The sequence below is a fragment of the Lygodium microphyllum genome, chromosome 1, assembly GCF_053477565.2.
Source record: "Lygodium microphyllum isolate KBCC chromosome 1, Lygodium_microphyllum_v1.1.10, whole genome shotgun sequence".
NCBI classification, from domain to species: Eukaryota; Viridiplantae; Streptophyta; class Polypodiopsida; order Schizaeales; family Lygodiaceae; genus Lygodium; species Lygodium microphyllum.
In genome coordinates this window covers 14,383,415-14,396,276 of record NC_141135.1, presented here as the reverse complement: position 1 = coordinate 14,396,276, position 12,862 = coordinate 14,383,415, and the positions used below count along the sequence as shown (strand labels likewise).

General features: G+C 46.1%; 1 protein-coding gene across 1 annotated transcript in view; it reads right to left on the bottom strand.

The window, feature by feature from the left end:
* Positions 1-750: 750 nt before the first annotated feature.
* The window catches only part of LOC148040859 (uncharacterized), a 71,008-nt gene continuing 58,896 nt past the window's right edge, over positions 751-12,862 (bottom strand). The window contains exon 6 of the mRNA XM_087686630.1: positions 751-866. Within this exon, the coding sequence (XP_087542756.1) occupies positions 751-866 (116 nt within the window). The remainder of the gene's footprint in view (positions 867-12,862) is intronic.

The window sequence follows — 12,862 nt, the reverse complement described above, 5'->3', positions numbered from 1 at the left end:
TTGTAATAGAGTAAAAATGCCTTAATGCCTTAGCCAATATTTAGCCTACTAAGGTTAAGTATCAAAGGCTAAGTTGTAACTTGCCAAGGATCTTTTTGTCATGTTTCTAGCATTTCATATTTGAGGTCTCAACCTCCCACCATCTAAGAGGGTGCATACTCTTGGCCACCATAGCATTAGGGTGCATACCATACTACAGCCTCTCATGAGCTCATTCTCAACCATTAATAGTAATATGATTTCAGCCTAGCCACCTTGGCTATGGTTTCTTAGCAATTTAGTCTATTTCCCTGTATTTCCAGTTTAATTGTTTGATGTGGGAGTTAGCTCCTTTACACTACCTTAAAAGAACTCATAAGTAATCTATGCTTTCGAACAAGTACAACTAGACATTTTATATCCTCTAATCCACAGAAGTACCGCAAACCTTGTTACTATTAGAATCACAGCATTAACAATGTCCAAGGTAAAGCATCTAAAGCCCACATCATATAAAAGTTGGATTCTGTGCAAGAACCCTAGTAGTGAAAGAATTACTTCAAATATATCATAGGCTCACCACAATACACATTCACAAACAGATATTTAAGAAACCATCAAAGCATTACTGGTTATCTAGGATATGCTTTCATAAGAACTTCCCAAATTTGTGAGTGCAGAAATGGCAAGGTGCAAATAAACTTAAAATGATAGACCAAAATAAGAAGCCAAGACCAAGGTTTCTTTCAAAGACATTCCATGCAAGACATTTTAGGACATGAAACCTAGAGTACAAAATAAATCCTTTAAATCCATTCGCACCTTTTTAGTGCAGCACTTGATTGGTGTTGGTGGAAAGACAATCTCATCCGGAAGGCTGAAAATAGCTAGAAAAAATACCAAAATACATGTCACATTATGTCACATATGAAGATCACAGTTCTTAGTAATAGTTTTACATCGATCAATACTTTTTGAGTAATCAAGAAATAAGATGATCTATACACAAAAACCCTTGAGATCACATTTAAAATGTCAAAAATATGCATATTCTACAATGTTGCATGCTTAGGCCATCTACCAATGTAAAACTACCACCATTCCCAAAATGCAAAAGTTCCACATGCATACTAGCCAAACGCCAAATTATTTTCTTATTGAAGAACCTTGATACATAGAAGAGAATAAGAAGACCAAGAAGAAGGAGGAGCAAGAGAAGGAAAAGAAGAAAAAGAGAACATATTAACATCTACTAAAGACCAGATCTGCCTATGAGACATATCCATGTAAAGAGGAATATCCTCATGATATCATTAAGGTAAAAATAAAAAATGAAAAGGAAAAATCCTACCTAAATGTACAATAAGTGTAGGCATCATCATCTAGGAAAGCCCTCAATGTATACAAGTATGTCCATCTAGAGATGTGAAGCTATATGCATATGAGATACAATAGCACTATCCAATGAGTATAGGGGGATGTAAAATGCATAGCTCCCCGTGCCTTGCTGGATTGGATGGCCTCCCGAATTCATGACAGGTTCGTGTACTAGAAATCTTAGAGCTGGCCTGTACATGTCAAACTAAAAGTTGCTCAATGCATTATGATCAATATGATTTCATTTTTTCTTCCATTGCTTCCTTGGATTAAGAAGTCCCTTTTGGAATTGGTTCAGCCTATCAGATTCATGTTGTGGAAAAAGAAAGGCAATCGTTTGGGTCAGCTATGGATTTCGTGGTAGCATGTGACTACTCCTAAAAGGATAGGGGGTGCCGCTTTGTTGGATGTTAATTTGCGTATGGCCACTTTGAGGCTATCCCTTTTGCACGCTCTATGTATATAGAGTCATCCTTGGTTAGATATTGCTAAAGTTTTCATAGAAAAGACAAGCATCTCTCATGGTAGCACAGTTATTCGTGCTTCTTGGTGGCATGTGTTTAATTCCACGAGGCCTATTAAGGTCTCCCAGTCCTTTCTCCTTTCTCATTTGATTGCATCCTGGTAGGAGTTGCTATGCTTTGCAATTTCATGCCCTCCTAATATTCGTAAGGAGGAGAACTCGCTGCAAGGAGAAGTATTGGCTTCCTCAAGGTTTTTGGATTGGCTGCATAAAGATTTGCACCGAGAAAAGTTTAATTAGATGGCTCAGTTGGGGTTGCAAACAGTCCTTTATGGTGTCATTCCTAGGCAGCCCCATCTTTATTCTTTCAAGCATATTTGTCAGCACTTTAGGGTGCCTCGCAGATATAATGACATTTGGTCGTCCATACAAGAATGTCTTCAAAGGTTCTCTCCTTTGCTTGCGTTACAGCCATTGTATCCATGGCGTGACTGGATGTTTCTACTTCCTGATGATTTTCAGAAAAGGTCAACTAATCACATATATCATCAAACGGTGGAAGCCAAGACATGGGTCACTGGGAAAGTTAATAGATTATGGCATCTTCGGGATAGCAAAAAGAAGTGGCGAGAAAGATTCATCCAGCTTTGGAAGTCCAAGGTTCCGTATCACAGTAAAGTGTTCATGTGGAGGCTGCTAACTAGAGGTCTTCCAATAAGAGATCTGCTCCACGCTCAAAAGATCTCTACTGGTCGTTGTGTATTCTGCACTACATGTGATGAGACATTGCTTCACCTCTTTGTCTCTTGCCCTATTGCTCAACAGATCTAGAGTTTTATTTCCCGAGTATAATCCTTGGCGACTCAACACCGCATACTAGCTCATTCGTGGATTATGGGAAATATGTCCTCTATGTCTTCTTTGCATTCAAATTATTCTTGCCTTTTCCATTTCCTTAGATGGACAACCCTATGGCATATTTGGCATACTTAGAATGCCTTTATTTTTTATTCAATATCAGGCATCCATGGGCATGTGGCACGTATTTGTGGTTTAGTGCTATGGCAAATCTCTTCTATGATGTCAGCCGACCTGGTTCTTCGTGATATTGCTGCTCCTGGTTGGTTATTGTTCTCTCTACTCTAGCTATCCTTCTGTGTGATTAATTAGTGTTACTCATGTAGTAGGTTGTTCTTATAGCCTACTGGCTTCATTATAGTTGTTTCCGTCCTGTTTGGTTGGCCTGAAGGCCTGATGCAAATATATCCATACATTAATATACTCTTGTTTACGAAAAAAAAAATGAAATAACTAGGTGGGGGCTCCAAGAACAAGCTCTTAGGGGTCAGCACTGGCTCAATGGGCCAAGCATGTCTCATGCCACTGTCAAATCTAGATGAACTCTCACTAGTGGAAGTATGGCCTTATCCTGCTAAATACAATTGGTCATCATCCAGCCCTAATCTCCTATGCTCTCTACAAGAACAACCCTCTCAGTCTCGTTGTCCCTATATCTATATGTCCCCTAACTTGTGCAGATCCCATACATACATACATACATACATACATATAGAGAGACACAAAGAGAGAGAGAGAGGAGAGAGAGAGAGAGAGAGAGAGAGAGAGAGAAATAGATATGAGAGAGAGAGAGAGAAGAGAGAAGTGGCGTGCGATGGTGGACCTGTGGACGTGCGTTCCTGTCGGCGGACGTTCTCCCCCTGACCAGCGGTTCTGTGTACCTGCCTCGTGCGCTGCCTAACACCTTCCATCACCAGCACAGGGTCGGTTTTGCCCTGCTCGAGCCCTGCCCTCGCCCACCTGTGAACAGCCGCTGGAACCGTCCTGCGAACAGGTGTGCCTCCTACCATCCTGCGGCGTCCTGCTCTGAGAGAGAGAGAGAGAGAGAGAGAGAGAGCGCGAGGAAGATCAGACCTTCTTCAGTCTGCGGCTGGAATCGGCCGCTGGCATCCGTCCGCCGCTTTCTCTCTGCTGCAGCAGTGGTCGTCGCTCTGGTAGGCTCTGCATCAGGTTTCATGCCCTTGTCTATTCCACCAGAAACCCTAAGTTCAACAGTCGCCCTGCTCCTAGAGCCGCCAGCGTCTTCTGTTCCGGCCGCCCTGTCCACGCCCAGATGCCCTGTCACTGATGCCCTATTCATGATAGCATCCTCCTGACGCCCTGTTCCCGGACACTGCTGACGGACCCCTGCCTGGCATCCCAGCCTGTCCCGTCCTGCTGTGGAGACCGCCCGGCCTGTGCTTCGCCTGTCTGCCCCTGCACGGAGACAGAAAAAAGAGAAAGCGAGAGAGCCGGCAAAACAGAGGGTCAGTCCTCCTTCGAGATCAAATCATCATATACGATGGCTGGTTTGGATCTGGACTTCATAGATCAAACAGTGGCAGCACTGGGCCCGGATTCCGATGCGGAGGAACCTGAGGATATGGTTCCGTGCAACGAAGAGATGCCCCCTGGTCCCGACATCCAGCCTGCGGGTAAACGTACCAAGCATGCTTCGGAAGAGATAGGCGTTTCTCAGGATCGGTCCTATGCCCAGGTTGCCTCGGATTCGGTGGACTCTCAGGAAGTGGACTGGGAACACTTGCTGGAATTTGCAAACACTTTGCTTGGCGATTATGTTCAACATAATCAGGAAGCCTTTTCTGACTCTGCACCTGACGATGTGCTGGACGCCACCGTGGATCCAAAAACTGTCCTACGCTCTTTTTCGGTATTTTATGATCACGCTGTGATACTTTTCTTCACTGGTCGAATCCCGTTGCTTTCCCGTATTCGCCAGTGGTTGCAACATCTGCTACAAGGGGACTGTGTTGAAGAGATTTTTGTTGGCTCCCGGGGTTTTTTTGAGGTCCTGTTGAAATCAGAGACGCACCGTGCTGCTCTCCTGTCTAAACTGCCTTTGTTTTTTGACCGCCGGTTGGTTCATGTGGTTCCATGGCGTCCAATGGCAGATTTTCAGCGTCTGCTGCAACGTGAATGCCCGGTCTGGGTCGAGGTGGAAAACTGTCCGGTTGTTTATTGGCCGCTATTGAAAGATGCCATGGCCGTTGTGGGCACTGTTCTGGTCCCTCCCAGTCCCCGGGCCGTGAATCGCAACCGCTTGTGTATGCTATGGGACACTGCAAGAAAAAGGCCTGCCTGGTTACGCCTCAATTGCCCTGGCATGCACCCATTACACTTTCGTTTGAAATGGGGCAATTTTGCAGGGCATTGCTTCTCCTGTGGACAGTTGGGGCACTTTATGGCCGAGTGCCCGGAACAGCAACACACTTCCCATGATGGCCATGTTGTGCCGCCCATGGAAGAGATGGTGTGTGATGCCCCATCGCTGGATGCTACCCATCAGCCCCAAGCTTTGGCCAAAGGTAAACAACAGGTTGCGGGTCTGGATTCTAGCGCCACTAATTGGGTGGAAGTCCGTGCAAAAAAAGGCAACAGGGTTGTTGCGGCCATGGAGAACAATGTGCCTATTACATCACAAGATTCCATGCGTACATACATGCGAAGGAAGGAAATGCAGTCTTCTGAGCGCTCGGCTCCTGCTATGGTTTCCTCTGCCCCCCGTCATCAGCCCGCTAGGAAAATGTCCTCGGATCGGTCAAAGGGTCCTTCTGCTAAGCTGGCATTTGATACCAGAGGTAATGTCATTACCCCGTGGGACCGTCGTTATCCCCGTTCCATCCAAAAGCCAGCAGATATGCCGTCTACTTCCAAATCTGGTCCGCAGAACTCTTTTGCAGTGTTGGCAGATTTCTTGGACGAGGGAGTCCTGGACATTCTCGCTGACAAAGTCAAATCGAGGCAAGCAGTGCCTCGTACCTGATTTTGTTTTGAGTATACATGAAAATCGCCACGTGGAATGTGCGTGGAATTTGTTCTCGACACAAGCAACATGCTATGTGGACTGTGTTGCATGAAAATCAGTGGGATGTCCTGTGCGCTGTTGAGCACAAGAGTCACGGTGAAGCCGGAAAAGTGGTAGATTGCCATGGCTTTAGATTGTTTTATGCTGGGTCGCAGGCCATGCATTATTCGGGTGTGCTCATGATTGTCCATGACAAATATCAGCCTGTTCTGATTAAAAATGATGTTCATGGCCGTTTTTTGGTGATTGAAATTATATTCGAAGGGGAAATCTTATGGCTACTTGGCCTCTATGCTCCGAATGATTCCTTATCTCGTCGGGCGCTTTGGCAAACTTTGCAGGCCTCCTTGTCACTTGGCAGACGGGGCTTCTTCATGGGGGATTTCAATATGTGTGTGGATTCCTCCCAGTCCACATCAGAGCATTCGGTGATGGATACGCCGGAAAGTCGTATGTGGCAGGCGTTGGCTCTTGACGTCCTCAAGCAAGATCTCTGGTCCTGGCTACACCCGTCCGCTACAGGGTTTACTTTCCATTCTGCCCAGTATGCAACAACATGGTCGAGATTGGATCGTATATATATCATGCAGAATGATGATTTTCTTCCTGAGCTGCTCGAAATAAAAGTATTGCAGCAATATGCCCTGTCGGACCATTTCCCTCTGCAGCTTGAGCTGCTTGCACAACCCATTGCCCCGTTCAAGCAATTTCTGGAGAGACTCCCTTTGCGTTTCAATTCGTCTTACCAGAAGCATGCCATCTTTCAGGGCTATATGCAGCAATTGATTGACAGATTTCTCTTCGACTTCTCTTCTCAGGGCACTGCGTCATTCGAACGATTGCTCTCTAATGTGCAGCGGGTTGCTCGGCAGTATGGGATCCACCATGCCTCTCTTTGTCGGCAGCGTCGCAAGGCAGCCGAGGACATGCTGGCTTTGGTTCGTTCTCTGCTGCTGGACACTCCGGATGATGCATTTCTGCTCGCACTGGACATGCGAGTGGCGGATCTTATTAAAGAATTCCAATTGAAATCATATCAGCAGGCCAAACTGCAACATCTGACAGAGACGTTGCAAGATAATGCATGTCAAACCCATAAATTCTTTCGAGCTCTTCACGCCTCTCCTGCCAGGGAGAATATGACCAGACTCGAGGATGCAAAAGGCCACCTTATCATGGATCCGCAGACTATTGTGCAGATGTGCAGGAATTATTTCCGTGACCTTCTCGGCACCACTTCTCCACCTTCAGATCAAATCACTCAGGCCCGTTCGGATTTTTATGACCTGGTCCGCAATCAGCTACCGCAGGACATGCAAGCTATTATGGAGTCCGATATTTGTGAGGCAGAGGTTATGGACGTCTTGTTACATTTGCCCAAGGATAAAAGCCCGGGTTGGGATGGTCTCACCAATGAGTTCTTTGAAGCTTTTGCTACCCAACTGGCGAAACCATTGCAGGCCTTGTTTCAGCAGGTATGGCAAACCGGGATCATGCCTTCCTCATGGAAAGAAGGCCTTATTAAACTGCTTCCAAAAGTTCCTTCGCCATCTACATTGACACAGTGGCGCCCCATTTCCTTGATGGGTTCAATGTACAAAATCTTTTCCAAAATAATGGCGAATCGGCTTCATAAGCATCTCCCGGCCATTGTGCATCCTCTACAGTATGGTTTCATTAAGGGCCGAAATATTCTGCACAATGTATTGAATGCTCAACTAGCTATTGATTATGCAAGGCATTCTAACCAGGAGGTAGTACTGATTCAATTGGACCTGGAAAAGGCTTTTGACTATCTGGATTGGTCTTTCGTTGCTGAACTTATGTCGGCTATGGGCTTTGGTCCCCGGATGTCTCGTCTAATCTACACCATTAGCGCTGCGGCGTCTTCGCGAGTCATGCTGAACGGTGGTGTTACTGAGCCATTTGTACTTGCCCGCTCAGTCAGACAAGGATGCCCTTTGAGCCCGCTATTCTTTGCCCTCGCGACACATCCAGTTCTTTCCATGTTATCCCATATGGTAGCCTCTTCTCAGTTGGCCGGTCTGTCGCTTCCTTCAGGACAGCACTTCATTAGCCAATCCCTGGCGGATGATACTTTTATGATTTTGCGGGCGGACAAGGACAACCTCAAGCGCGCATTGGATGTTTGGGGCATCTTTGGCCAAGCCTCCGGCCTTCGCATCAATGCGCTCAAATCAGCCATTCTCAGCTGCACGGAGTCGGATTTGCAGTCCTTGGACTGGCAGGGTCTGGTTGTTCCTCGTGGCTCCATTGTCAGGCACCTTGGGTACCCTTTGGGTGTCGACGTTCCACCAAAGCAGCTTCTGCAGTGGATTTCTCAGAAAATGGTGGCCAAGTTTATGTATTGGAAATCTCAAGCCTGGCCCTTCCATATTCGTCTCAAAGTGGCACAGACAATTATGTTGCCAATGCTGACATATTTTTTGCCATTGTTGCCCTGGACTACTACGACTCTCAATGTTCTTACTCAATCTATTCGCTTCATGCTATGGAAGAAGGACTCATTGCATGCAGGTATTTCCTGGATTTCTTGGTCGCATGCCTGCACCCCTAAACGCATGGGCGGCGGAGCTATTTTAGATGCCCAAACTCACATGCAGGCACTCCGTTGGTCTCTCTTTCGCGCCATGTGCTCGGATCATCATCCATGGGTCGATATAGCCCATTATTTCCTTGAGAGCCATGGGCTTCTACATGGCAATACCCAAATCCGGACTTCTTGGTGGCATGTTCTTAATGCTGATTCAAGATTCTCCAGTTCTTCTTCGTCGCTGCTCAATCATTTGGTATGTTCCTGGAAACGGGTCCTTCTAAAGGCTCAGTGGCATCCGGCGGAGGATCGCTTAACTACGAATTCTTTTCAATTGGAATTATTGGCAGTCTCGCGTTTACTTGCATGGGAAGGCAAAAATGAGCTTAGATCACAATTCAACCGGATGGCTCGTTTGGGCTTGTCTTCGGTCGCGGATGCCACCCTTGCTAGTCGCAATGTGCTTATATCTTTTCGTACAGCCAGGAGGCTTTACAGGATTCCGCGGGGATATAGGCCTTTATGGGAACAGCTTTTGCGGATGCTCCAGAGCAGACAACCCTTTCCTGGCCTTGCTTCAGATCACCCCTGGCAGGATTGGGACCTACAAGGCCGGCTGCCTTTAAGCAAAGCTTCTGCTAATCCAGTTTATCATATTCTGATCAAAGATCAACAATGGTTAGTTACCGAAGCCAATGCTTTATGGGGCTTACGAAAATCCCGGTCCTGGTGGAGGGCAACTGTGATGGAGGGCTGGTTGAACAAGACCCCCTTCAAATGTAAAGTATTTCTTTGGAGAGTGATGATTGGTGGTCTCCCGCTTGCGTCGGCTCTTTCCAAGCGACGAATCTCCAATGGCAACTGTTTCTTTTGTACCACTGCGGTGGAATCAGCCCGCCACAGATTTATTTCTTGCCCTGTCGCAACAAAAATCTGGTTCTTTTTGTCGGCTATTTGGCAAGGAGCGGTTGGATTCACCCTACGCCCATTTGATTGGGTTTTCGGGCAGCCCAAATACCCCACTCCTGCACAGCCACATATGAAACTCATGTATCATTTTCTTCGATATTGGGACTGTTGGCATAACTGGACCATTAGGAATGCTTTTCTTTTTGACTCCGCCTATAATGTTCAGCGACATATTGCGAGGCTTAAGGGCCTTTTGTATTGGCAGTTGGATCTTCTCCGGCATTCTGATTTGCTCTCTAGGGAGGACTTCCGTCCCTGGCTTATGGCAATTTCATCTGCCCCCTTGCCATAACTTTGTAACTTGTAGCACTTAGCCCCTCTTCACATGATGGCCTGGATTGGCGTCATGTATCTTGTAATCAAGATATCTTGTACTTTTTTTCGTAATTAATACAATTACCTTTTACGAAAAAAAAAAAGAGAGAGAGAGAGAGAGAGATTAATTCTTTTGGCTAACCTTTTGGCTTCATTTCTAATGTGTTTGGGTGGCCTTTTTGCTTCACTTGTGATTGCTAGGATTTTCTTAGTTATGTAAATACTTTCATCTAATTTAACCTTCACAAAAAAGAACAAGATAAATTATTTCACAAAAGGGGAGAGAGAGAGAGAGAGTATGTGTGTAATACCCAAATTCGGAGGATCACGAGCTTGTGCATGGTAATACTCAAATTCGGAGCTCCTGGTGGCATGTTCTTAATGCAGACTCTCGGTTTTCTAGTCCTTCATCATCCCTGCTTGCTCATTTGGTATGTTCATAGAAATTGGTTCTCCAGAAGGCTCAGTGGCATCCAGCAGAGGACCACTTAGCTACTAACTCTTTTCAACTGGAATTGTTGGTAGCCTCGCGATTACTTTCTTGGGAAGGCAAACATGAGCTCATACCAAAATTTAACCGCATGGCACGTTTGGGCTTGCCTTCAGTTGCAGATGCCACCCTTGCCAGTCGCAATGTGTTGATATCGTTTTGTACAGCCAAGAGGCTTTTCAGGATCCCTCGTAGATACCGTGATTTATAAGGACAGCTTTTGATGGTGCTCCAGAGCAAACAACCCTTTCCTGCCCTTACTTCGGATCCTCCCTGCCAGGACTGGGACCTTGCAGGCTGGCTGAATTTGGAAAAGGCCTCAGCTAACCAGGTGTATCATCCTCTGATTAAAGATCATCAATGGCTGGTTACTAAAGCTAATATTGTATGGGGATTGCATAAATCTCAGTCATGGTGGAAGGTAACTGTGATGGAGGGCTGGTTGAACAAGACACCTTTCAAATGCAAGGTCTTTCTTTGGAGGGTCATGATTGGTGGTCTTCCTCTTGCTTCAGCCCTTTCCAAGCGTCGAATCTCCAACAGCAATTGTTTCTTTTGCACCACTAGTGCGGAATCGGCCCGTCATCGATTTATTTCTTCCCTTCTCGCTAAGAAAATCTGGTCACTCTTGTCAGCGGTTTGGCAAGCAGTGGTTGGTTTCTCGCTAAGCCCTTTTGATTGGGTCTTTGTGCGGCCCAAATACTTCACACCGGCACAATCACATATGAAGATCTTGTTTCACTTTCTTAGATACTGGGGCTGTTGGCACAATTGGACCATTCGAAATGCTTTTCTTTTTTATTCAGCCTCTAATGTTCAGGGACATATTGCTAGGCTTAAAGGTCTCTTACATTGGCAAATAGATCTCATTCAGCACTCTGACTTACTCCCTCGGGAGGACTTACTTCCCTGGCATATGGCAATTTCATCTGCGTCTTTGCCATGACTTTTGTAACTCTTTTGTCGTTTAGTACTTTATAAATATAACATCCATTACGAAAAGAGAGAGAGAGAGAGTATATTAACGTCTCTAAAAGGCCAATGTGGCCTATGAGACCAAAGCAGTGCATACAATGATGGTGTGTTTCTCATCTGGAACGACAAAAAGATGAAAAACATGCCTATAAGACTGAAAAAGAAATGAAATACTGTCCTATAAAAGGGAAACATGTCAGTGATCTGAAAGTGAGAGTAGAGAAAGGAAAACTCTCCATCAATGATATGTCTGTTCTCTAGGGAGGTGTATCTCTGCATGGCTGAGGCATCTCGGCATCTGTCTCTTATGGCACTCAATGATGGCTTTAATTTGTCTGTGGTGTGGATGTCTAGGCCTTCGTCCGGGTGGACGTGGGCGCCTAGACCGGCTAAGTGTGACTGCTCTATCCAAAGGGACACCTACAGAAGATGAGGTCCAATGATGATGTACTCCTGTAGGTTGTGTGGCAGTAGTAGTGGTATCTGCCATACTCTATCGTGTATCAGTGAAAAGTCAGTGACTGCTCTCTGTCTATGTGAGCCGAGCTGTGGGGGCCTCCTACTCCGTAGAATTGTTGTTCTGCGCCTCTGGAGCTCCAAGAGGAAAAATCCCAAGCATCTTTGATCCTCAAACTGCATGATCCATCTCAGGGGTCCAAAACCCTCTCGAAACAGACAATGGTATCTACCTCGTATGTCATAATATACAGTGCATCGGCAGATGTAGTGTTCCTCCGTCTCTGGCTCTCTGTCGCATAGTGGGCATATGCGTTCTTCTATCTATATAACCTCCCATCTGCCTGTCTCAATCCTCAGGTAGTGGGATGAGGTGCGGATCTAACCAATAACTGTGCGTAGTTCATGAGGCAGCTGTGTGTCCATGTAATTGGGTCGGGTGATGAAACCATCCTCAGATACCTGAAGGAAGTGGGTCTGGTAGTGTGCCATCCTCGTGCCATGGGGGGAGGGGGATCCGATCCAGGTCCTCTCCGTATCTAACTTCAGTATGTCTGCTCTGATCACGTGGTTTAGCTCTGATCGGCTTAGGTCAAGTGTAGGGCAATCCAGACTATAGTCAAAGGGGGGTAGTCTGTCAATCTGTAGCCCATGTAGACTCATCCATGTACTCATCTGAGCATACCAACAGTGTCTGTCACCGTCTGCTGCTAGTTGTCTACAAGAGGCCAGGGCTAGCCGTGGGTATCTATCTTCGGGGAGCTCCCATAGTCTATGTATGAAAGTCACTGCCTGGACCAAGGCCTCAACCACCATGGGTGATGCTCCCAACTCAGCTCTGATAATCTCATGTGGGGTCGAGCTCTTCGCTTGTATCATGCGTGAGATCATCATGACCAATGGTCTTTCCATATGCTCCCATCCGTCATAGTATTCCTTCTCTGGTCCATCCTGGTCTCCCAAAGGCTGTCTCGTGTGAAAGAGACTCGGACCCCATATAGCTGCCCCATATAGGAGTATGGGTGTAACCAGGGTGTCAAAAAGCCACAGTTTGGTGCACGGCTCATGAAATTATATGTGAGCACATTGCCTCTCCAATGCACCTAAGGCTGCATATGCTTTTGCCAAACGAGCCTCTGATGTCTCTCTCCAAGAGAACTGTGGTCCCTTCAATGTGACCCCCAAATAAACATACCGCCTAACAATCTCCACTGGCTCTCCGTCAAAAGTAAACTAGTGCTCAGCTCTTGTCACCCAAGCAGCTGAAGTGTTAAATACCATAACTTTAGTTTTCCCAAGGTTCACCTTAAGATCTCTATCTCTGCAAAAAGTTGATAATGCATCCAAGTGTCTATTTAGTCCCTCAGGTGAGTCAGATATAAGTACAATATCATCGACATA